We start from the raw sequence: 26,120 nt of genomic DNA on the forward strand, positions 1-26,120 counted from the left end.
ACAGGCGCTAAAATTCGCCACTCGCTCTTTCGATCCTTTGCGACGAAGTTCCCCCCTGTTTGTGTCGACGAAATACTATCACATCCCCGTTTCTATACTCCACGTCTCTTTTCGTCTTTCCTTTCTTCAGTTCTCGACCTGCCGTCGATCCGATCGATCTCGGTGGGCGGAGATCCGCGGAAAGAACCCGCGCGAATTTTCCGAAACGACACAGCAACGCGTTCTTCCGCCGGAAGTAACTCGCTATCGGGGATGCACGTCGCGCGTTTGGAGAACGCGTCTCGAAACTCCTTCTCGTAATCCTCCGCCTCCGATCGCGCGATCTCTTTCGCGACCTCGCCCTCCTCGCGTCGATCGCTTTTGAAAATTCTCGCGAGTGTTTCCGCGCGCGAATCGTCGTTCGGATCTCTTCGCGCGCGCGTCCATTCCTCGGAAAGCGACGCGCGATCCGGAAAGGGAATTTTCCATTCGAGAATTCGGCGCGGAACGGACGGGGACGTTCGGTGAGGGGCGGCGGGAAGAGAGGCAAGTAGCAACGGCGACGACGACGACGACGACGACGACGACGACGACGACGACGACGACGACGACGACGACGACGACGACGCGCTAATCGGGCATGGGTCTGACGGATACCAGTTTCGAGCTACTTCTGACCCTGTGGCGAATCTTCGTCGTGGGAGTCCTGCCGAGGAACGAGGAGCCGCGCGGTCAGTGTCGCGGTGTCTCGCTGAGCTGCAACATTTACGGCGACGCCGTCGCTCGTTAGTTGTCTTCGGCGCGACATTCGGTAAGTACACGCATCTCTCCCGCGTATCTCTCCTCAGTATCTCGCGACGCTGCTCGACCTCCCCCCCCCCTCCCCGAAAATTCCCTCGTCTCGGTGAGGTAAGATCAAAGTCGAGGACGAACCTGTCGTTTTCCTCCGTCGATAGGATCCGCAGCCTCCGACAATGATCCTAATTTCTCATTCTCTCTTTTTTTTCCTCTCTTTTAAATACGAAATATTTCCTCCTTAGACGAAAATGAAAATTGACTATGGGATTGGCGATTGCGCTCGAGGGGTAATCTTTGATTTAGATTCTGACAGCGAATCTCGAATAGCGTCGTGTGTCCAAAATGCGGTTTGATGTTTCCCAATCCATTGTCATTGTCTTTCACATTTATCGTAATTCTATCGTAATACACAGATTTAGATTTTATTTTAGCGTCGTAAAATAATTTTAAGACTTCCTAGGGAATTGTTATACGTCAGATCTATCCGCGCGTTTCCAATAAATCGTAAAACGAAACATTGACACGTCGAATATTTTACGATTCCACGTTGTTTACGAACACGATACTGCACTTCCTCTCGGTGTAGTTTCCGTTTTGCTGTAAATCAATTATTTTCGAAAATTTTCAATTTATCCATCAACATTGCCCTAACGGACGTTAAACAATTTTATATTGTCGTCTAAATACATAAATTTGTCACATAATAGTTTTAATTAATAGTAATTTTTTGATTTTTGATTCCACTTGTGACTTGTATAATTTTTAACTTATATAAATTGATATTAAATCTATAAACTAACAAAGAATGCTTTCTGCGAAGTAAACAGACATCAAAATTAACTAATAAAATCTAACTATATCTATATCAGTTTACAATCTAATTTAATTATATTTATACAGTATTATGTAATAAAAGTTTAAATTAATCCTGGATAATTTTATGTATTTTAAGGATTATTCACAAAAGTTTTGATAATAAAAAGTTAAAAAGTTGAAAATTAAAAAAATAAAAAAAAATTTGATATTGAATAATTTCAACAAATATTAACTACATTTTAAATCTTTAGAATACAAATAAATGCCACATTTCTCAAAGTTTGCGATTGAAATATACTAGATAAATGGAAATTGCGTATATTTTTAATAACTCACGCATAAGAAATGACTGATATTTTAAAATATATACCGAAAAATATTTTAAAATGTAGATTTTTTTGTGCTGTTTTAATTCAAAATAACACTTGTCTTCTGAAAAACATCCATCGATTAACATTAATAATACAGAAAGCATTTCGAAGCGTGTTATATTATGGTGCAATACGAAAGAATCTTAATTAATTGATATTAATTCTAATATGACTGAAAAAAATGATTTAAAAGTTCAATAGAATAATTCATATTATCGATGGATATTTCATCTTATGCGCTCGAACAAATCTTGACAATTGGAGGACAACAGTCATTTTCTTTACACCTTTTGGAATGTTTCTTATGCCTCTTCAATGCCTCGTGTATGTGTTGAAGAAAACAATAGAAATCATAATGACTCCTCGAGATAAAATCATCGTCATTCGTCATTCGCGACATTCGAATCGATCGAGTGTCACCTCAAGAATCTGATTACTGAAAAATATCAAAGGAAATCTAGAGCGATATTTATGATTATTGTTTATATTTGAGATCATTTTAAGTAAACTTATACAGCCATCTCATTGGTTGAAATATAATCTCAAAATGAATTAAGCTGAAATGTTTGTTTGTATCAATAAACATTATTACATCTGAATTAAACATATCTTTTAATAAGAATTTATATACCCAATAATTACGACGTCGCTCTTTTACTCTTTTCGTAAGTTATTATTTTTTATTCTTATGTGAGAATCCTTAAACATTTTTGTTATTTTTTTATAATATTAAGACGCTTCTGAATATAAAAATTGATCATGAATATCGCTCTTAGTCGCGTTCTCCGGGAAATCGGAGTCGCAGGAAAATCTCCATCCGAATTATCATAAGTTTCTTCGAATCTGACGGAATCTCTCCCACTATCGATATGTTCGTTAACCACACTAATATTTGCCTGTTGTCATTTGAATATTTGAGATCGGGACGCGACGCGCGAGTATTTAGTCTGCTGTCGTGAATCGCGTCCGATCGAGCGGCTGCTTCGGTCGATCGCGGCATTTCGGGTTTTCTTTCGACGAAATCCCCCGCCGAGGAAGAGGGACTTTGCATACTTAGAACGAGAGGAAGCTGTTGCGGTAGGTTCTTCCTTTCTTCCTTTCTTCTTTTTTTACATCGCGGCATTTCTCGTGAAGGATGCAGAGAGATAATCCTTTCGTTACTACTCAAATGTCGTTTTTTATTTTGAGGACGAAGCAACATTATATTTTTTTATTCATACGTGGATTTTCTAATAAAAAATAGATGAATAAAGTGCTGATGGTTAGCATAAAAAAAATAATTTTTCTCTTTTCTTATTACGAAATTTTCTTTCGACGCAAAGAATGTGATGCAACAAATGTCATGGCTGGTGTGAGGAGAGAAACTGCCATTCCATAATTTTTCTCTTAAATAAAACTCGTGAGATATATCCAATAAATAACTGGTAGAAATAGATGTAAATATCTTGTAGCGAAAGACTTAATAAGAATTGCGTTTAATGTGTGAAAAAGTTATTTCGTAATTTATTTCAGTTGAGTATATCATCTTTCTAAATAAGTCGGCGTCAACTAGGCATGAAAAAGTTCATTAGCAACGCCATTTTTTACTCTCTTATTTGTTTACATTACAGACAATTTATGATTATTCATGAAGATCAAATGTAAACAGATTTAAACAAATATCATGTGGGATTTTGTATCTGCGACGCATTGGAATTCAAATAGAATTATTTGAAGATTACTAAAACTTGCGAAAAGTTTGGCAAGTAAAATTATTTATGCAAAAAAATCTACTTTGCAATTTCTTTATTGTCATAATATTACATCGGATTTTATTTATTCGTACTGTGTGTGTGTGTGTGTGTGTGTGTGTGTGTGTGTGTGTGTGTGTGTGTGTGTGTGTGTGTGTGTGTGTGTGTGTGTGTGTGTGAACATTTTTTTGTGCGCGCGCGCGTGTATGTGTGTGTGTGTGTGTGTGTGTGTGTGTGTGTGTGTGTGTGTGTGTGTGTGTGTGTGTGTGTGAACATTTTTTTAAATAATTACAGAAATTGTTGTGACGTAGAAATAACGCATATTGTTTTATGCATAATAGATTTTATGTCAACGATTGGAACTTGGAATTTGTCTACGTATTAATGCGCACGTGATTGATATTTTTTCATCATATATCAGTAATTACGTACATTTATTTCTATAACTCTTGTTATCAACACAGAGAGATTCAAATTGTGTGAAATCAACATGCCATTAATTTAGCATTTTCTTCGAAAGAAATTATTTTTATAGCAACTTTTATTATTTTTTTAGCAATTGAATTTAATGCGTGAAAAGTTAGAATGTTACAACTTTAAAAGCAATTCAGAATGTAAGAATATCAAAATTTTTCGTGCAGGACTATCTATTTCCAATAAATTTAATAAATTTTAGTTTATTAAGTACATAATGTAGAGAAACAAACAAAGATTTCATATTTTTTGAGGAATATATTATTTTATAAGAAACAAATATAAATTTATTGATAATTAATTTTAATTTAACTCATATACTTATCTATTAATATTTCTCTTTACATAATTTTTTAAAAAGAAAATATTGAGGAAATATTCACTTAATTAAGGTAATATATTATATATTGCTTCTTACAAAATTTTTTTTAATTGTAATTGTCAATTTTAAAAAATAATTATTAGTGCATTATTAATGCATTATCTTACAATAAAAAAATCTAATGGTCTTCGAGAATAATTGTCAATTTTAAAAAATAATTATTAGTGCATTATTAATGCATTATCTTACAATAAAAAAATCTAACGGTCTTCGAGAATAAGAACACATTATGTTAAGAATTAAGGCGTGTCTTGTTTAAAGATATAAATATGACAAAAAAATCGCATAAAATATCAATAGCAACCGACTCACGTCATTGCGGTTCTCCATTTGTTTTTATATGCATACGCATATCTACGGGTATATATTACCATTTGCGGTTTGTTATCTTTACCATTCGATTGTCATTAGAATTATTAATTCGGATTTCCTTGGATTCGAGAGAGAAATGTCAGTGGGAAAGACCAGTTTTCAAATAAATATTAGCGCGATCAAAGTCTTGCTGTAAGAAGGCTGATATAAAGATACAAATTCAAAGTTATCAGATTTTCAGAATTGTTATTCTTGACACTTTTTTTCCTATTCGATCTTTTCCTTGTTTTAACCATTATCCTTGTTACAACTAATTTTGAAAAACTCGAATATGATTGATGACATCAATTGAAATATCATTTTTCGCTTGAGAAAGAAAAAAAACGTTTTAATGATACATTTAACTTTGTCTTATAAGATAATTACTGTGATTAGCTAATCAAATAATGAATTAGCAATCAAATTTAAAAACAAAATTTATTAAGGAATTAACATTGTTAGCAGATCAATCTTTTAAAACATTTCAACCATTTGTATTAATAAAAAAAAAAGTTTTCAATAAAAACTATTGTTTCTCATAATTTATAATTATTATTTAACGAAGCAATCACTCAACTATCTACAGACAAAATTTTTTAAATAAAAATAAATTTTTACTAAAAAGTAAATAATAGGTTAAAAAAGTATCGTATTATGCATCCAAGGTCACACTCTTCCTCAAATATATCTCAACTACTAGTGATATCTATGAATCTATTCAATTTACATGAATAAATTTCTAAATCAGGTTTGAAATTCATTATTCAGTTTATTATTTTTGGATTTAGAGATCGAGATCTTTCCTCGGCGAACTGGCTGCCGGTGTCGCGGCGACGGGACTATGGCGGACGATCCCGCGGTGACGACGAACGAGTGATGACGACCGAGATGTCTCTCTCTCTCTCGATTTTTCGTCATCGTCGTCGATCTTCGCGCGTCCGTAGGTGTCTCCGCGACCGCCGAATATCAATTAACCGGGTCGGTCTGCGTGGATAAGCGTGGATCAGTGCGCGTGACAGAAAACCCCTCGTCGAGTGGCCCCTCGAGGCCGGATCGCCCGCGCTCGCCTTTGAAATATACGCTGTTTGACCGGTACCCGTCACGGGGTACAATCAGGCTCGTTCGGGGCGTCGAGCGTTGTCGCTTGAAGGGCTATCGATAACTTGTCGTCGCCAAATTACACGCGTCCGCGCCGCGTCCCGTCGCGCACGCGACGCGCTCCTCTCTTTCCTTCCCTCCCCTTCCCCTCCCTCCCCCATCTCTCCCTCTCTCTCTCTCTTTCTCTCTCTCGTATACACGTATATATATTTTGTGCCAGCGAATAAATAATATAATAACTACATACACGCAAGCGCGCATGCGAATGTCGGATCGCCGATTTCCTTCCACATTACGTTATCGCCATCCCTCCTCGTCACCCCTCCTCTTTCCCGGTTGAACGCTGCGCCTTCCTTTCGCTTCGACTCCTTTCGCTTCTTGCAGACCGCTCGCGACCTTGCGCCTAATTCCGCGCGCAATAGGCATGCAGATTTATGCATTCGCTCATCGAGTCGTATGCGTCTAAGATTACATTGATTAGTGTGCGCGAATGAGACTTCTCCTTTTTTTTTTTTTTTTTTTTTTTTCCTGAAGAACTCGTTGTAAATCTCTCGGAAAAATTTATTTCCTCTCAGGTTTATTTCCATTTTGTTTTTCCTCGTTTCAGCAAATAAATCTATAATAATAAATCTATAAATATCTTTTTTCTTATATTAGCGTAATTATTTTTTTATTATTTTTTCTCAAAATAAAGAATTTTAGTTTATCAAATGGCAGAAAAACTGATTTATTTATTGATTAAAAATTGATTTAGGACAAGATAAAATCTCGAATTCTAATTTTTTAATACGGTTACTGAAAAACAATGTAAGTTTTGATACTTTTAAAAAATGCATTGTTAATAGAGATAAAATACAATGTTGGGAAATGCAAAATATTCCCGTAATAATATTACATTCCCACAATTATTTTGAATCGAATGAATGATAAAAATGAATAAATGAAACTATGAATAAATTTCAGATATGCTAATATATATGTAATACGGTAAATCTTCATCTAATTGGAAATCTTTATCTAATTTTTAATTGACAAACATTGCTTTACAGGTACCGGAAGGATGTCGTCGACGGTGGTAAAGAATGCCGCGAAGGGCGGCGACAGCGCCGGCGACGGCAGGGAGACTTGGTCGGGCAAGCTCGATTTCTTGCTGTCGGTCATCGGTTTCGCCGTCGATCTCGCTAATGTGTGGCGATTTCCGTACCTTTGCTACAAGAACGGTGGTGGTAAGTGCGTACATCCACCCGAGCGAGCGCAACGCGCGACGCGATTTCCGCGCGGTTTATTTTCGATTATTTCCGCGCGAGAGTCGAGTGCCTCTCTCTGTCATTTGCGACGGGGCGCAATGGCGGAAATACGATTTCAATATAATCCGCCCTTTCACCCAAATCCCCACCCCACCCGTTCGCGTCTGTTACGAGTAACGAGACTCGCGGTTTTACCTACGAAGCGAATGTGTTCTTGAGCTCTCGAGCTATAATTTTTTCGCATCATCGATCACGACTAATCATGCCTGTTTTTTTGCTCCCCTGAAATACACGAAGACAAAAATAATATGTCGATCGGAATTATGACCGGTCTTATCTATCGCGTGATCGATCGTGTGTCGTCTTGATTCGCAAACGATACTCTCTCTGTCATTCTCTGACACCGAGATGAAAACTCAAATGACTCGTGATAGTCGCTAATTTTTGCGTCGAGGACGCCGATTGCAACATTATTATCGCGTATAGCATATAACAACTTAATTCTTTTTTTATTAGTAGGAGATCTGCAGATCTCGGCTTCTCATACTTACGTCAACGCGCAAAATAAATTTCGCTATAAGTCACTTATCAGCACCACGGAAAATACATCGTCGTCATAATTGAGCGTTGCTCTCGGCCAGATTTAAATTCAAAATTAATTGCGCGAGGAGATACAAAATGGCTTAATTATAATTACTATAAAACTTACTGTTTCCTGCTCCATCTTCAGGATCCTTCTTTTTTTCTTCCGCGTAACAATCTTCTAGTTTCGGATAGAACCGGGACAAACCGCCATTCCATCCCGCTCTTTCTCGATACTCGCATGCGAGGGAAACCTCGTCAACGGCTCGTAACATCGTCGGACGTTATTTCGCAGTTAACTTAACTCGAGGAGGGTTGGGTATTACGCGTCGTCGAGTAATGTACTCCCAGCCGGCGAGCAATGCCGCGCTAACCGGTCGGCTAATTGGCATTTACCTCGCGGAAAATGACCTCGGGATTTAGACCTCGCTCGGCAAAGATTCTTGAGATTCTGTGAGGGCGCCCTGTCCAAATTGATTATAATTACAGAGAAGGAGTAATTTGCGAGACGGCCTCATAAATCGCGGAGCGCTCACGGATGTGATGTCAACCCTCCCCCCTTTTCCCTTTTTCTCAACGCGAACGCTTCTTAATACGAAAGCGATTAAAATAGTGTGGTCGCCGCTTAAATTGCTCTTACCCTGAACTTAATTTAGTTTTATCTGATGAACATCCTAAAACTGATGAGAGTTTTTTTTGGAAAACAAAAGGAAGCAGTTATGCTTTAATTTCGGATAAATACGGCACGCAAGTTTGCTTTAAAATCGTAATGTGATTGATATTTTAGTATTGTTGTTATATTACATCGATATTTGTTATATTATTTAGAGTCTTAGATCATAATATGCGGCTTTTGCAAATGTTTATGTTGCGTGCATCTCGTTTTGTTGTACCTTGAACATCAAATTACATCTCGAATTTGCATAACCCGTCTTGAGAGAATGATTTGTTGATGATTTAATATTAGCAGTTGCATAGATAGATCAGGATAAATTATCAGTTTCATCCTTTTCGTATTGCAACGATAATTAGCAGACAGTCTATACTTATAACTAATTTGCATCTCTGTTTTACTTGGACAGCAAGAGAATGTGGAATGGCAATAAAACATGCTTCGAATATATAATAAATTCAAAATAACAATTCAAACAACAATTTAAAAACATCTTCACGTCTATTTATATTTAACAACATCTTGTTGAGGATTGTAAATTATTGTTATGACGAGAAAATCATATTTAAGTCTTCTATGATTGAAATTGAAATTTCGATATTTCGATATTTTCAAACGTGAAAATTAATAGAGAGAGAGAGATAGAGAGAGAGAGAGAAATGTTAAGATAATATTAATGAAAAAACAAATAAAAGTCAAGAAAATTGAGAAATAAAACACAAAACAAATTATAAAAAATTTTCATATACCATTCAAAAATTCACGAATACTATGAAAGAATATTCTCGCAAAATTTTCAAATTTATAGAACATATCAGCAAAGTTGATTTACATATAGGATAATTCAATAAATTTTTTTTTTTTTTGTAAATGCTTGACCGTCTTTATATTTCATTTGACATCTCGTCTTCAAAAACTTGTGCTTGTATCTCAAAATTTACATAGTTAAATCTGAAATTAAAATTCCTTTAATTTAATACTGATTTAAAATAATTCAAAATTTTTTTTATTCCGTTTGAACTTTAATTATCTCAAAAGAGCCAATATTGTGATTTTAACATTAAATAAATCTATAATTAAATAAGTTGACATTTTTTTTTTTTTTTTTTAAGTGCAGATCCATCCACAGAAGAAGAGTAAGGACTCGCGACTGTTTTCTAAGTGCTTCCCACGTAAATCTATACATATGCAGCACCGTACATACACTTGTGTCTTCACTTTGTGTCCTGTGTCCCACTCACCGTTCCGAATTGACACGAGCGTCCGCGGTTTATCAACGCGGCCCTCTCGACGATCCCGAAATCTCCTTCCACGCGAGATCCCCCCCGTCTCTCGCATCTCGGGCTCGATCTTGGAAAACGGTCGGCAATCTTATTGACTTTTGCTAAGCCCGCTGTGGCAACGGCGACGATGACGACGACGGCGACGACGCCATTAGTACCGGCTCTATCGAGTCCCCCCAGTAGGAATGCGATTAGGGCCGCTGTCAGTGATACAGAGGCTCCTCAAAAGCGGCTGCTAACTCAATTAAGAGCGGAGTAGAGCGCGCGGCTCCGTGCCATTAGGATGGGCAAGATCGGTCGCTAATTTCCAATTACCTTAATTAATTATAATTTTCCATTCGGGACGCGGGCCTTTGATCATGGACGTGCGCGACGCCGCTACACCCCGCCGGACGGCGGCTGCGTCGTTATCACTCTACGGGAGGCGTTATTAACGTGTTGTTTCGTGATTACAATTCGATGCAGACCTGCACGATGTGCTCGATGTGCGTCAGCCCCGACGGCTGACGTTCACGGCATTTGGCACTTTGGTATTTTATTTCTAGGCCGACGCACAAGTCGCGCGACGCGCGACTTTCTCTCGCGATTTCGGGTGAAGCGAATCGAGATATCGAGATTTCCGTTGAAACGCACTCGCACGAGTTAAAAGTTGTATGAATTCTTCTGGAAAGAGTGTCCAAATCGATGCTGGAAAGAAACGCAGAATGTTTATCCTTGAATGTTAAAATTATGAGACTCGTCTCATGCTGCTTGTCCCATCAGACGTTGCATCAAGCATCTTCCTCGTTTCGGATTCGGATCGAATATGTCTGGTTACTTCGTAATAGTTTTGTTTTCGTGGAAGTTCTCACACCGCAAAATTCTCAGTAGATTATACAGTTTTTCCATTTGATCGAACGTTAGACATATGATTACCGAGAAGTGCGACGTCGCCGTGAGGCGAATTGAATAATGTATTTTATTAATGTTATTCGTGGATGCTAATCAAAATTCTAGACTGGTTTGTAGTATCGATACAGATTACTCAATCGACGAAGATCAGATAATCTTGCGCAATGGCATCTATAGGGAAAGACAATTGTGTTAGAAAAGAGATTAGTGACGTAACTTCTCATAATGCGGCTTTTTTTTACATAAGCATGTGGATATCTGTCATAACAAATAAATTTAAACAAGTGAATTTTAATTGCGATGCAGCAAGCAAGCGACTTGTATTAACGACACAATTCCGAGTTAAGAATTGAAAAGGTAGATGCATTATATGAGCTAAAATATCCAGTCAGTAAAAGAGAAACTATTAAAAATAAAAATGACTTAGTTTAGAATAAATATGTATAGACATATATGTTCTTTATAAATTAAATTATTTTTATCTTTAATAGCTTTTTTAACTGTTAGTTTGATTTTACTTTAAAAATACTTTTTGTATTAAAAACACTCTATTCTACATATACTCAGAATAAATTATTAAATATTATTCAATTCATAAAAAATATATATAAAATTTACATAATAATTTAATAACATAATAATAATACATAATTTTCATAAACATAAACTTAACAAACGCAGTTTTTTTTTTTTTTATAAAGATTAATTATTCGTGAACTTATTAAGTTGGTCGATTTTTTTAATTATGTAGCGGAATGTCTCACGGACTGTTATGATATCTCTCTCTCTATATCTAAAGGAGACCACCCCTTTCAAAGTAATGCGCTTGAAATTTTGTTAATGGACGACACCAGCATCTCAAACCTAGACCCCCGTGTACCTTTCGGTAAAAACGTATTCCGATCGACGGGCTACAATTGGCGCGATTATCTCGCGAGAATGCATTACGTTTCATTCGAACGAACGCTTTTCGTCTTTGTTCGGGCGTAAAATGCAGCTTTAAGCACTAAGCCTTTGCGTGAGTGCATGCTCGCGTTCAAAGGGAGAAAATTGAGCGGAACTGTTGGCCGGGGCCGGACGTTTGCTCTCGACGTTAGCGACACGTCAAGACAAAAAACAGGGAGAGAGAGAGAGAGAGAGAGAGAGAGAGAGAGAGAGAGAGAGAGAGAAAGAGAGAGGTTTGCTCTAGATTTTGGGATTAATAATTTTGGTTAAATCTTCGACATTTCGCCGATTCGCCCCCGTGCAAAAAAAAAAAACATTCCCTTGCCGCGAAAACGCCAGTATTTTTTTTTTTTTTTTTTTAAAGAGAACACAAGAATACGAATGAAAAAAATCTGACACTTATTTCATATTAAGAGCGTTTTAGATTTGCGTGCGATTTTAATTATAATTTGTAACTAAATTCTCGCGTAATGGAGCCATCCGGTGACAAGCTACTTTGAGAGAATACGATTTTTAATATGATCGATCGACAGGCAGGGACAAGAAGAAATTAATCAAGGTTGCTCAACGACAATATCCTTCTTAATGCGATTACATCTCCATGGGTACGGAACGAAAGTTCCGTCGCAGCTAAGAAGAAGGATCAAGAAAATAAGTATGGTCTTTTGCTCTTCTCTTTTTCATTGCTCTTGCACTGCCATTTATCTATGCAATCTTAGCAAAAGCGTATATAATGATACATTTAAACAATTCTTTTTTGCGATAAAAAGTTACTACAAATTATAAAGAAAGTTATTATTATAAAGTAAATATAAATATTAATGAACTTAATTATATCGTTAATAATATTGTTTGCGTGACATTTCAAGTTTTACGTCTTCTAAAAATATGTTTCAATATATTTTCTTTATAAATTTGTATACTCACGCATGATGTATATTTAAAAAATTTTTTGGGATTAATAAAGAGTGATTGTATACTGTTATACTTCCTAGATATTTTCTTCAAAATATTGAATAATAACAACGTACTAAATAACACACACATAAATATGACTTAAATTATTATTATTCATTCGTATGACATATTGATCAGCATATTGAATCTAACGAATTCCATTCTTTTGAAAAAAAAAAGAAAAGACTGTTGTATTGTATGAATTTACTTCGTATTATACGAAGAGGCTGGTATACAGGGGTGGAAAGATAACACATGCCGCTCAGAGAGAAACCGGTGAAAAAAATGCGATATATGACGCGCTCATACCAGCGGGTTAGTTCCGTAACTGCATTGTGCGTTATTTAGAGCACCGGTAGCTAGGTGCTTTTAGGCACGTAATTCGATAGTCAACTTTCGGAAATGCGGCAAGGTGACATTAACACGATGACGCGACTGAGTCGATCGTCAAACTGAACAGGAACGGTGAACCAGCGCTTTTCCAAAAAAATGAACTCCGAAAAAGTTTTTGTAATTCCTATTGTATGATTACGTAGATGTTAGAACAAGTAAACTAATCGTCTGTTTGGGACCAATCGACGGTCCTCAATTTTTGCTTTTCAAAAGAACGTAAACAAAATTTTTATTTCAGATTTATTATTATTATTATTATTATTATCATTACACGGAAATTAATAATTATAATTATTTTATAAAAGATAATGATGTATTATTAAAACTTATAAATCTTATAACACTGTTTAATTAAGAAATATTGTATTATTGAGCAACGTTATCACGTAATTTTTAACAAGCAAAAAAAAGATTGCCATTATCTTTTATTATTTATATTTTTTATTACTTTTTACATTGATTATACTAACAAAGTCCAAAATTCCGTGTTATAATTTTTTAAAGAAAATTAAGTTATTTAAAAACTTAAAAAACGCGTGTGCTTTGAATTCTATGATTCTTTAATAATTTTTAACTTCACTTTTCATCCTTTAATTTGTTCGCCTCTTAACTTTGCTTCTTTCTTGTACGGATGTCCTTTTTCCGGAAGTAGCGCCTTTTCTTTCTTTCATTCCCACTTCCTAGATCGCACAATAACCGTTTTGCCTTACACAATAGCTCCTTGTCTTAAGGTTCAACAATTTTTCCTAAAACTCTTTCTTTTAGATAGATCTTTTAAATGAAGAAAAGAATAATCGGATTTCGTTTGATTTCGATTTACATCATGAAGTTGAATAATGATTAAGTGTATATAGAATGATTATTATAATTCAATGTTAATATCGCTCTAAATAAAAACATAAAACGAGCACGATATTTTTAGTAGATTAGAATTAGATTAAAAAGAAAAATAATCTTAAAGTAATAACCAATTTCGGTATAGCAAGGGGGATTAAAAAATTTATTACGCATGTTGTTTGTTCGGAAGTTAGTCCAAACATTCTTATCTTCATTTGTCTTTCAATGTTGCGATTGACTGTTTTAAACAATAGCAAATAGGAAAAGTAAATTTATATGTATTTCTGTTTACAGGTGCATTTCTGGTTCCTTACTGCGTGATGTTGGTGGTCGGCGGTATACCTCTATTCTACATGGAACTCGCTCTCGGACAGTTTAATAGGAAGGGTGCTATCACTTGCTGGGGTCGATTGGTGCCGCTTTTCAAGGGTAAGTACAATCAAATCAGAAATGCGATTCTAATCGCGTAAAAAAAAATTTCTGCAATTTTAATATCAAAATATAATTAGATTTAACGACACACTCAATAACTCGTAACTCGTCGCTTCTTTCGGTTTCTCACGCTTATCATTCTTATCATCAAGTGTACACGAGTACGTGAGTACACTTAAAAGTTTTATCACTTCTTGCTATCAAGTAGCGCATAAGGCCGACTAACCACTCAATCCGCTCAGGCACGTGCCGATCGCGCACCATGGAATTTATGAGGCATATATCTCGACACAATTACGCCGGCTATGTGACAAATGTGTATAAAGATTTATATATATATATATATATATATATATATATATATATCACTCACATTCGAAAAAATCTTTTCAGAAGCTTTACATCTGAAATTGCCCTCTTTACTCTCATTATATTCTATTCTTCTTTCTTTTCTCCCCGATCTCCGAGACCGAATAGGATATTAATATTCCGAGCTGGTCGCCCTTCTATCCAACCTCGCGATCTTTTCTCTTTTTTTAAATCGCTAGACTCGCGAGGGCGATCTCGGCGTACGCCGCGACAGAAACCACGCGTCCAACTATCGTCTCGCCGCGAGGCGGAATGAAGTTAGCGCAATACTTATCCAAAGTAAAAAGTAACAAACGCCATATATAACCCCATAATCATATATAATATCTTCGCGGTCCGGTGAATCTTTCTGAATTTCTTTCGTGGAGACCTCATGTGAGGTCCGCGCTTACTTTACGTGACGCGTATTTCCGAGAGAATCACAGCGGGATGCGAGAGGGGATACGCGATCGGCGCTCGTCGCGTAAAGAGCCTCCATTTCCGCCGATTTCCACCTTCATTTCCACAGCCACAATTTCAGCCCTTCCCCCGTCCCGCCGCCCTTCCGCCATCGCCGCTGATCGCCGCGATGATCGATCGCGAGCGCGTGAGATCCTCCGTCGCCGCGATTCTGCGTCGCACGGCGTACGTCGAACGATACGTACGTCGTATTGTGCGAACTCATCTGTGGAAGGAAGAGAAGGTCACTCGCACATGTCGTTTGCATGGGAGAAACGTGCGCGAGAAAGAAACAATATACCGTCGCAGGAAGGACGGCGCGTTTCTAGTATATTTCTGCGGCTTCTGCTGTTTCGATTTCTTCCACGCCCCTGCGATTATCGTGTTGATCTACTTAGTAATGTTAGATTGTAATGTAAGATTAACTTACTAGTACACAGTAGATTGTGCTAGAAAGAAAAGCTACAAATAAAATCTTGTTTGTCCAAAAAAATATTGGAAAATTTTTGAACAATAAAATTTCTGCGATAAATGCGTGAATCCTTTATACTGAGCACTTACAATTCATTTTAATTGATTATTAAATAGGATTAATAATAATAATAATAATAATAATCTCACGTTAACGAATTTATTATTTAAATCGTTTTTGATAAAATTGCTGACAATGTATTTGAAATTTTTACGTGGATACTTCATGGAAACAGTTTTACTGAAGTGTCCTGGCCAGATTTGTTATTTTGTTGGACTATCGAAATAATTTTGTAGGACACTTAAATTGATTGCGAGGAAACCAAAAGTTTTTAATAATATTATCATTATTTTTAAGCATTTTGCACGTAATTGGATAGTCCAATGAGATTACTTTCACATCTGATTCAATTTTCAGATATTTTCGCAAATTCTTATTTTTCCCATACTGAAAATGCAGAAATTAAATACTTTTTTTTAAAAAGAACAGTTTTGTTACCGTGGATGGATCGTTTGTCAAAACATTGAAATGTTTCTTGATCAGGTATCGGATACGCGGTGGTTTTAATCGCGTTTTACGTTGATTTCTACTATAACGTTATCATCGCCTGGTCACTCCGCTATTTCTTCGCCTCATTCTCGACGATGTTGCCGTGGACCACATGTGACAATGACTGGAACACGCCGCTGTGCCGTGAGTTCGACGCGAATGTCTCGTACGCGTTCGAGGACGTGGTGACCAACGAGCTAAACGAAAATTTTGGAAATTCCACCCGACTCCTGGTCGATCGAGGATCGGATGCGACTGCTGTTCAGAGCGCAACGGACAACCATACATTGTACACAAGCGCTGCGCATGAATATTTCAAGTAAGTGAGTTAAGTCTCGTCTTAATTTTTATTTGTTTAATTGATTACACGATTACATGATTATTTAATATTAATATTTGTCATTGGTAAATAATTAGAAGTTTGTTTTTTCAAAAATCTTAAAATAAAAATATTTTTAATATTAAAAAATATTTTATTTTGGTAAAACAAAAATATAGTAACAATATATAAAAATAATTAATATATATATTATGATAAGCTCTGAAAATCTTGAAACGTTAAAAAATATTACAAATATTTCTATATCGCAATTCTTGAATTCTTGATTAAATGTTAACATTAATATGTCATCGTATTAGATAAAGTTTTTATTTTTTTTTCTTTCTACGAATTACACAACTTTTTTCCCCTAAGTCGCGCCATTCTGGAGCTGCACGAAAGCGAGGGTTTACATGATCTTGGTGCCATTAAGTGGGACATCGCGCTATGCTTGCTCGTGGTCTATCTGATCTGCTATTTCTCCCTGTGGAAGGGCATCTCGACTTCCGGCAAAGTAAGCTGAATACCTCGTCAGAGATTTCGAGACAGGCGGGCGAGTGAATCTTCACGAGCCATCTTCTCTCGAAGATCCACGATAAAGCACCAAATTTATAAAACAGAGCTCTACTAAAGTCGTTATCTATGATATACGTGTAGAATATTTTGGATCACCAAAATACAACTAGGATAAACGATTTTTTTGTATTGCAGGTAGTTTGGTTCACTGCTCTTTTCCCTTATGCAGTTTTGCTAATTTTGTTGATAAGAGGTGTCACTTTACCGGGTAGTATGGAGGGGATCCGTTATTATCTCAGTCCAAATTTCAGCGTTATCACAAAGGCAGAGGTACGTGTTTTTGATATTGCATGCAATTTTTGAAATATTTCGCGTGACTTTCCAGAAAAGAATTTTCAATCCATTTTTATGCGTTTAGGCGTTCTGTTTATGCGTAACGCAGAAATATTTTGTTAAAATAGCTTGTAATAAATAAATTCAAATAAAATCGATAGCCAAAATTAATTAATAAAATAAATAAATAAATAATTAATATTGATTTGACATAATTTATAAATTATATATTTAATACTCACTGTGATTAATGATAAGAATAATATAAAATACTGGCGTTATTTAAGCATATTATAATAAAAAAAACATTATTCTTTCATAACGAGACACTGAAAAATTTTTCGTCTACAATACGGGCTTGCTTTTTTCCTTTTTTTTTTTTTTTTTTTTTTTTTTTTTTTTTTTTTTTTTTTTTAATTGTGCGTGGAAAGAAAAGTCGGCCATGTTCGCAATTGTTTTATTGTCGCTGGATTATGATCTGGATTACCATGAGGCACGATGTATTTCCGCGGCGATCACAAAAGGAGAAAACTTTGGGAGTTAATGCGTTTACAGGATCGCGGGGAGCGGGTTGGGAGCGGAAGCGGGAGCTGAGGGGAGGTTGTCCGAGGGGGCATGATGGCCGAGGTATAGGAAAAATGGGGATGGAGAAACGTGCAGGGTTAACTGACGACGATGAAAATGGAAACTCTGTGTAGCTGTCATAATGAACATTAGAGTTTGGTAGAGCGCGCGCTAAAACGTTAGAAACGCGCCGCCGACCCTCGCGCGCTTCACGCGCGGAATGCATTCCGTCGACGACAATAATGGCGACTTAGCCGCTTACCGCCGTCGCTAAAGTGGGTCTTATATCAGTGAGAAAGTGGATTTGTTGATCACCGCTAATCCGTGGATATACGAGAAGAATCAGACTGATGTATTAGCTGATGCTTCTTCTTTCTTCTACTTCGAGTTGCCCCTTCATCTCCCTTCTCCGATTTTTCGCGGTGCACAGCGGTGTTCATGTGTCTTTTTTTATAGAAAGATATATTTATGTCATTTTATGGTAAAAATATGATTAGTGCTGCTGTCAGAACAAAAATTAAAGAGATGAGAAATAATATTATAGCTTCTGAATTACATGAATTTTTTAAATATTTTAATAGTATTTTATGGAGATTGATTATTATTATTATTATTATCAATATATTAATAAAATATATTTCATACTGATGAATTAAATACAAAGAAAATAGCAAAGCAAATAATTTACGATTATTACTTTTTAAAAAACTCTCTTTTAAGTATTACAAAAAGAAAAATTTATATTATATAATGATAAAATATATACTTACTCTCAGTTTTCGTTAAAAATATAGAAATAGTCTTTCGTAATTATTCTTTTCTTTTTTTCTTCAGGTGTGGGTGGACGCGGCGACACAGGTATTCTTCTCCCTAGGACCAGGATTCGGAGTATTGCTCGCTTATGCGAGTTACAATAAATATCACAACAACGTTTACAAGTAAGAACAAGTCTTTTTTCACGCTTATGCGGATCCTTGCATCTCTGTCTGATGTATGAAAATACATTTCTGTCTGATGTATTTTCCACAGAGATGCCCTGCTGACCAGTTTGATCAACAGCGCAACGTCTTTTGTCGCCGGATTCGTCATATTTTCGGTACTTGGTTACATGGCGCGTGCAAGCGGGAAATCCATTCAGGACGTCGCCACCGAAGGGCCCGGTCTGGTCTTTATTGTTTATCCGGCGGCCATCGCTACAATGCCCGGCTCGATATTCTGGGCGCTCATCTTCTTCATGATGTTGCTCACGCTCGGTTTAGATAGCTCGGTGTGTTTTTAACATTAAATGTGTTTACAACATTAAATAATTAAAAATTAAATTTTGAAATAAAGCTTAGACAATAACATGGGGGACAATCGACTGGGGACGGGATTATACTAATAATTACAATATTCTTTTTCATTATTATATTTTTCTTTAAATAATGAAAATGATGATCTTTATTTAGATGAAAAAGATTAAAGAAGTTATTAATGATAATTATATTTTATAGTTCGGAGGTTCGGAAGCAATAATAACGGCACTTAGCGACGAGTTTCCAATGATCGGCAATAATCGTGAGATTTTCGTGGCGTGCTTATTCACCTTATATTTTCTGGTTGGACTTGCCTCTTGCTCACAGGTAAACATTTCAATTGTTAAAATTATTAATATGATAAATATTTCCAAACAAACGTAACTACACATTTTAATTTATTTAAAAATTTATGATCTTTGATATTTTTTTTAGATATCTTTTGGTATCTTTTAAAGTTTTAAATTGTCAATATTTTTTTATATATTTTCGCATTGCGATATATGTATTAGATTCATGCGACACAGTTTTTTATTTTTGCATGTGTCTCACATTACAAATAGAAAATTATTGCCTTTCAATATAGGGCGGGTTTTACTTTTTCCACTTGCTGGATCGATACGCGGCCGGGTACTCGATGCTGTTCGCCGTTCTGGCAGAATCAATCGCGGTCAGTTGGATTTATGGAACAGACCGATTTTGCGCAGACATCAAGGATATGATCGGATTCAGGCCCGGTATCTACTGGCGAGTATGCTGGAAATTCGTAGCACCACTTTTTCTTATGGTACGTTATAATACGGAGAAATAGTACGCGTAAAAATTATACAATTATGCAAATATTCAATATATATTATTTTATAAAAAGTTTATACATCTAACAATTTGATAAAGAAACTATATTTGTTGTTTTTATTTTTTATCTATAGTTTATTATCGTCTACGGTCTAATAGGCTATGAACCATTATCGTATGAGGACTATGTTTATCCGGTCTGGGCAAATATATTAGGTTGGCTGATCGCATGTTCTTCTATTATCATGATCCCAGGCATGGCCATCTACAAACTCAGCATTACATCCGGATCTTTTGTTCAAGTAAGCACTTTATTTCGATTTTAGTGTGATAATTTATTTAATTAAAAAATTAAAAGATATATATAAAATTATAATTTTGTTTTAAAAAAAAAGTTGCAATCAATTTTTCTCAATAAAAAATAACAAGATAAGAAAGTCAAACGTCAAATGTGAATTTGTGCCAACAGAGGTTGAAGATCCTAACGACACCCTGGCGGGACACGCAGCATCAGAGAAACGATCTGTCGTCGGTGGCGAATGGCGCGATTCGTCGAAGTTTCCTGGCCGAACAAGATTTCGAAATCACCAAGGATCACGAGTTAACTAAGGAACAGACGGAGGTAATGATTCAATCTAGAGAGAGTGTCAAGGGGAACGATCCGCCCCCCGAATCAGTCTAGGACAGTGCGGTTGTGATTTTGCACGGTGCCCGGTTCCAAGTATACCTCTGCTAGAGCACGAATACCGAGCAAGGTCCTACGGCATCAAGTAACGAATTCCACCGATTCCAACAGACCAGGATCAATCTCTTTCACGGATCGATACACGACACTCGAGCACATTCTACTTGAGATTTCTTGGAGATATCGGCTTGACTGACGACGTTGATCTACTCTTTCAAATTTCCATTTTGTTCTTCACCCCGCTCGATGAGAACGGGACCGAAAGTCTCTCCTCGTCTATTCTATCGAAGAAAACCATTATTGCGATATGAATGATACATCCATCGAAAAATCTGAAGAAAAGGATGGACATCGTCGTCAGCCTCGCTTTTCCTAGAAAAGGGGCCTAACCGGACTTCCTGTAGCGCGATAACCCGCATCTATTGTAAATATAACAACGCACGTTACAGAGTAAAAGAAACGCATGAGATTGGTGAGACATCATGGCGAACAAGCAACTGATGTTTACGCTTCAATTTAACGAAATGGTGTTTGGTCATGAATGAGATATTGTCGCAAGCGAGATCTACACGAGCCTACTTACTTTGGACGACAGCTTTAAATCTAAGAGAACCGCGCAGAAAGTTTCATTTAGCATGGTCTCGACCTTTGTAATAAATCGACTCGGTATTTCGCTGGAGCGCGATAACTAACGAACTCGCTTCGAGACAATTTGAATCGAGAATTATTATCTTCAATAAGATAATAATCTCCCCCCTTTCCACCGTAAAAAGATTTTCCTAGTCGTTTCGCGGTATCGCCTTTGAGACGAATCTTGTTGTTTAATAATATTGTATAATATTTATTTCAGAATGCGAATTACGTATCCGCGTGAAATATATTTACTTCAGATATAAAAATGTTATAGAACAGAGATTATAATATTAAGAGATATCTCCTAAAAGGAGAAGATTACGATCAATCGATTCTGACTGACGATTCCTCTCCTGGATCACATCGTTGTCTATAAAATAGAGAGTGGGAGGGAATTGTGAGTTAAATCGCGATTAATCGGCGTCGGATGTTTTAGACGGATGATTTAGATGAATTATATTTCTGTTTGACCAGCCCTCCAGGCTGCGTGAGCCTGGACGGGAAATGCTGTGTGGACTATACGCAAATTATAATCACCGGTAAAATGTTAAGCAATTTATTAGGTCTTATTGCCGGTGTGAATACGCTTCATCGATATCCCGCTCAGTCCTGCGTCAAATAACGTCGTAGCATTAAATAACGCATTTTTTATATAGGCGCAATTTTCTATCGCACCTGAGTTCGCTCATGCTGTAATTTTCTAGTCATCAATATTATTTCCTTACGTTCCATTAAAAAGATCTGAAGATATACGATACGATACGATTTCTCTGATGTGGAAATCCTTCAGAAATTGAAATTATTATTTCATCTATCTTAGAGTAATCTATTATTTTACATTTTACTGACTTAAAATGGCTTTACACGACGCGTTTGTCCGTTCCGTTGAATATTATATATCGAATTTTATTATAGTTACATTTATTTTATAAGTTTTTAATCTTTCATAGGTGAATTATGGAACGAACTAATATGTTAAACATTTTACTTTTCTCTCAATCGAATTTAATTCAATTATTATCTATTAGGCAAAAATATTTAATTATTTAATACGAATTTTTAATATTTAATGTAAATTTTACAATTTTTTTCTTTGACTATTAGTTTACTGTCCTTACTTATCACTGGATTTTTAAAGCAATAATATGTAAGGAATTATTATATTGAGTGATTTTTTTTTTTTTTAATAAAAATCTCTGATTGTAGAAACCGCGAGGGATTAAATGAGGGATTCAATTCGCGGATGAACGCGTCGTGAGGAGAAATCAGTTCGCAATTTCCAGTAATTTGAGATTATAACACTTAACGAGTATTCAAACCCTATGGTGTGCTCGTAATTCTATTTGTCTATCTATTTTCACGTCATGCATTATCGCGCGGTAATGGGGACGGATAGATCGTTTCCTAATTCTCATAATGTCGCCTGGCGCGTGATCTCCCCTTTGTTCACATGCAATGCAACGCCTTCATTGCGATAGAATCATATCGTCATTTGTCTAGTATTAATCAGTGCCAGTAGAATTGACCAATACAGGTATCCGACGGACGTTTCTCAGATACGTAAACGTCCTCCCCCCTCCCCCCTCTCCGCGAGATGAACAATCACGGATAAATCTCCTGTTTCGACTTCTTAGCAAATTTCAGAATTAAGATTGTTTTAATTGTAATTGTTTATAACATTCCCTTACGCTAAGCGTATCTACACACACATATATATATATATATATATATATATATAAATTAAGTAATAAAAGCAATTAATTTTTTTATTTGTATTTCTTTAATCGTATTATTGATTTCTCTTCTTAATTTGTTATTTAATAAACTAGGAAAATAATTTTGTTTATTATTTAATTTATTAATTCTTTTGTTTGATCTGCTAATTTCCTTCCTGAGTTTATTTTTCCCACTGCCAAGCGCCTTTAGGATTTCGCGTAGCGATTTGTTTCTTGATGAAACTCTCTTACGCAGCAACGAAATACTTAGACACGACACACTTGCAGAAATCTGAAGACATTTGCGTTTATTCTACGGGATATCCAAGGATACCTGCATGCCTCGTGCAGTATCGCGACTTCGTCTCGTCGGAAGACGAAAGGATCATGTCGAGATCTGCCGAAGGTTGACGATCTATTACACTTATAGGTACAATAATTACATGTCTCACATTGTAGTTTCGCGAAACTGGCTGACGAAAGGCAGCCGGATTATTAGGATTTAATAGCAATTAAGCATTTCGAAATCGTCGTGATAGAAAGTCGTTAGAATCTTGCGGTCGCGCGCGACTGCCGCGACCTGCGTTTCCCGCACATCTCCTCCTCCTCCCCCCAACCCCCTTCATCCCTCGCGCGCAGGGGCGCGTGGTCGCGCTCGCGCGAAACATACATATATATATATAGTTATATATATATAGTTTATTTAGCGATCGTTGTTTAGATACAGAGATGTATACGTATCTGTAAACTCACGTATATATGTATATAGAATATAAAAGTATACATATATATATATATATATATATATATATATATATATATATTTTATACACATCGCATCCGAGTTGCCACCGCAGCCATAGGTAGCAGCTCGGGCCTTGTTAACTCGATTAAACGATTTAAATGAGTCTTTATCTCTGAGACAAGAAAATTAGCGAGAGCAAAGAGAAAAAAAAAAAAGGAATACATCGTCGATTATATTCGGGTAAAACTTCCTCCCTCCTTCCATCCCCTCGAGGGTTGGGGCGATTATGCCCGTCCAAGAGCCATATTGGGCGGGCATCCGCCGACGCTTATCACCGCACAACTCACAGAAAAGTTTTGCACCGCTTTGGATTACGTCACACCGCATCCTCTAACTTGTGTTTTTCTCGATTTGTTCGCATCGATGATGATTAATAAACACTGCACTAACAAATATATCAAATTTTTTATTTTTATAACCACTGCATTAATATTGCTATTAGTTAATATGAAAATTAATAGATTTGTTGTTATTTTGTTGTCATTTGTAAGTGTCCGATAAAAAGTTTTCCACATATAATTAGTTATGATTATATATAATTAGATATAATAAGATTTTATTATATATAATTATATATAAGGCGTCATATATAAAAATATATAATTATATATAATCATAATAATAATAATAATAATATATTTTTATATATGGACATAATTATATATGGGAAATTTTTTACCGGATGATAGATATGAGATATTTCTTTTTCTTTAGATTTGTTATATTCTGGATTATTATTAACGTCGTCATATTTTCAACGTGGCGCCGAATAATAACTTTGTTCGCCCACAGTAGACGATGGCCATGGCTGAGTTCAGCGGGGCATTGTATAATAAAATAAGAGACATATTACGTTACGTTAATTACCGCATGTTTACAGACCTGAGTTTATTACGATTTGCCATGCAATGACGAAACGATACGTGGAGGAAGTGGTGGAATGGTCGATCTGATAGACGAAGTCGCGCGCGAAGTCGTCGTCTCGACTCGACGCGATCGTCTCACCTGTGTATGTCTTTTTTGCAGAATACCGTTACTCGACTGTAGCTTGCCGAAAACTCATGCGTAACCCTTTCGAAAATCGAGCGGTGCAAAACTGATCTTGACACGTGCGCTTCGTTTTTCCCCGCTACGTGTCGCATCCTGTCGAGGAGTGTTACAGCCGCGGCTTTGGAACAACCCCGACCCCGATTAGCGCTGACCCGCAGCGCGACGTAGCGTTTACGCATGTAAGGATAATTTTGTCGAATAAAAAATTTCGTTCTCTAAAGAAACGGCATTAGCTTATTTTGCACTACGACCTCCCGCTAAGAGAAATGACCTTGCAGTCATAGTAAAAATTATATCTTATGTCTACGAAAAATTAACTAAAATGGATAAATTATTACCGAGCATTACAATATCCTTTCTATATGTTAATCGATATAGACAGAGACAGAATTTATATCTGAGCAATTTGTCAAATTTAACAAAAAAAGTCTTTCCAGTGACGTCCAATCAGATTACATTCCTAATAAAAGTGACTGCGTGATTTGGTCACTAAATTTAAATTTTTTGCATACGTTGCTGCTACAAACTTTACATATGACAGACAATTTTTTAGCAGATATAAAAAACAGTGATATATTTGAACTGTAATATTTACAAATCTAATGGAATTAGTGAAGCATTTTTGAGTGCATCCCGCGGAAAAAGGTGGATCATGTCAAAAAAGTGCACGTAATAGATCTAACATTTTATTTCCAAAAGAAGTTTTAAAGCTTCTGCGTTGAATAAAATTAGAAAATGTCAAAAATGTGAAAAACATAAAAAATTTATTTACTTACTTTAATATATCTTAAGCCTAAAAATGATAATATTCTTGATTATATTTCTCTGATCCAAATTAAAACAAATAAAATATTTAAAAATTATAAATGAAGTTTATAAAGATCGAGAAAATTGAGTTTTTATCGATTTCTTTTAATTCTTTTGTGTCTTATGATATAAGTTATGTAATATTCACCATCTTAAATTTCACTTATGTTTCTTATCGTACGTTTGCTCGTCGTAATGAGCGCGTTTCCGTCGAAAGTGTGACGAACGAAACTTACGACACTTTAAACACCTACGCCATGTTTACTCAATTCTCGCGAAGAAGTAAAAGAAGCCGCTTCAATAGTATAATCGCATAAGTCGTCAAGTCGCGTGTTAAGCGTGAAGTAAAATTATCTTGTAACTAAGAATTGTCGCTAATTAAGACTGCTCGTGATATCACTTTTATTAATTCACTGTCGCAGATTGTTTCCGCAGCGCGAAAAAAAAAATAAACAAGTATTTCATTCTTTTTTTTCTATTTTTATAAATTTTATATTTGAAAGATTTAAACTCTTCAAATTAATCTAAAAATTTAG

At 36.0% G+C, this 26,120-nt stretch overlaps 1 protein-coding gene across 4 annotated transcripts; it reads left to right on the forward strand.

Moving 5' to 3' along the window:
- The first annotated feature begins 15 nt into the window (after positions 1-15).
- DAT (Sodium-dependent dopamine transporter) lies at positions 16-25,001 on the forward strand. 4 transcript variants are annotated; one of them, XM_089084043.1, is made up of 13 exons: positions 16-790; positions 7,049-7,225; positions 14,102-14,236; positions 16,062-16,386; positions 16,762-16,900; positions 17,098-17,232; positions 18,634-18,737; positions 18,829-19,066; positions 19,293-19,421; positions 19,681-19,881; positions 20,024-20,191; positions 20,359-20,511; positions 24,754-25,001. In XM_089084043.1, exons 2-13 carry the CDS (start codon positions 7,060-7,062, stop codon positions 24,772-24,774), a joined length of 1,914 nt encoding a protein of 637 aa, XP_088940169.1. In that variant the 5' UTR covers positions 16-790; positions 7,049-7,059; the 3' UTR covers positions 24,775-25,001. The 4 variants fall into 4 exon arrangements, with proteins under 4 accessions (XP_088940169.1, XP_088940167.1, XP_088940168.1 ...); XM_089084041.1 differs by having other exon boundaries at positions 20,359-25,001; XM_089084042.1 differs by lacking the exon at positions 16-790 and adding an exon at positions 3,023-3,041 and having other exon boundaries at positions 20,359-25,001.
- The last annotated feature ends 1,119 nt before the right edge of the window (positions 25,002-26,120 follow it).

This window comes from Pogonomyrmex barbatus, unplaced genomic scaffold (genome assembly GCF_055798465.1).
Source record: "Pogonomyrmex barbatus isolate J1 unplaced genomic scaffold, ASM5579846v1 scaffold8, whole genome shotgun sequence".
In the NCBI taxonomy this organism is placed as follows: Eukaryota; Metazoa; Arthropoda; class Insecta; order Hymenoptera; family Formicidae; genus Pogonomyrmex; species Pogonomyrmex barbatus.

Bases quoted from the DNA above. Each gene is read 5' to 3' on its own strand.
- DAT (XM_089084041.1), top strand. From the start codon at position 7,060: ATGTCGTCGACGGTGGTAAAGAATGCCGCGAAGGGCGGCGACAGCGCC. The intron at 18,738-18,828 runs GTAAGAACAAGT...TATTTTCCACAG, and splicing joins TATCACAACAACGTTTACAA to AGATGCCCTGCTGACCAGTT. The intron at 19,422-19,680 runs GTAAACATTTCA...CTTTCAATATAG, and splicing joins GACTTGCCTCTTGCTCACAG to GGCGGGTTTTACTTTTTCCA.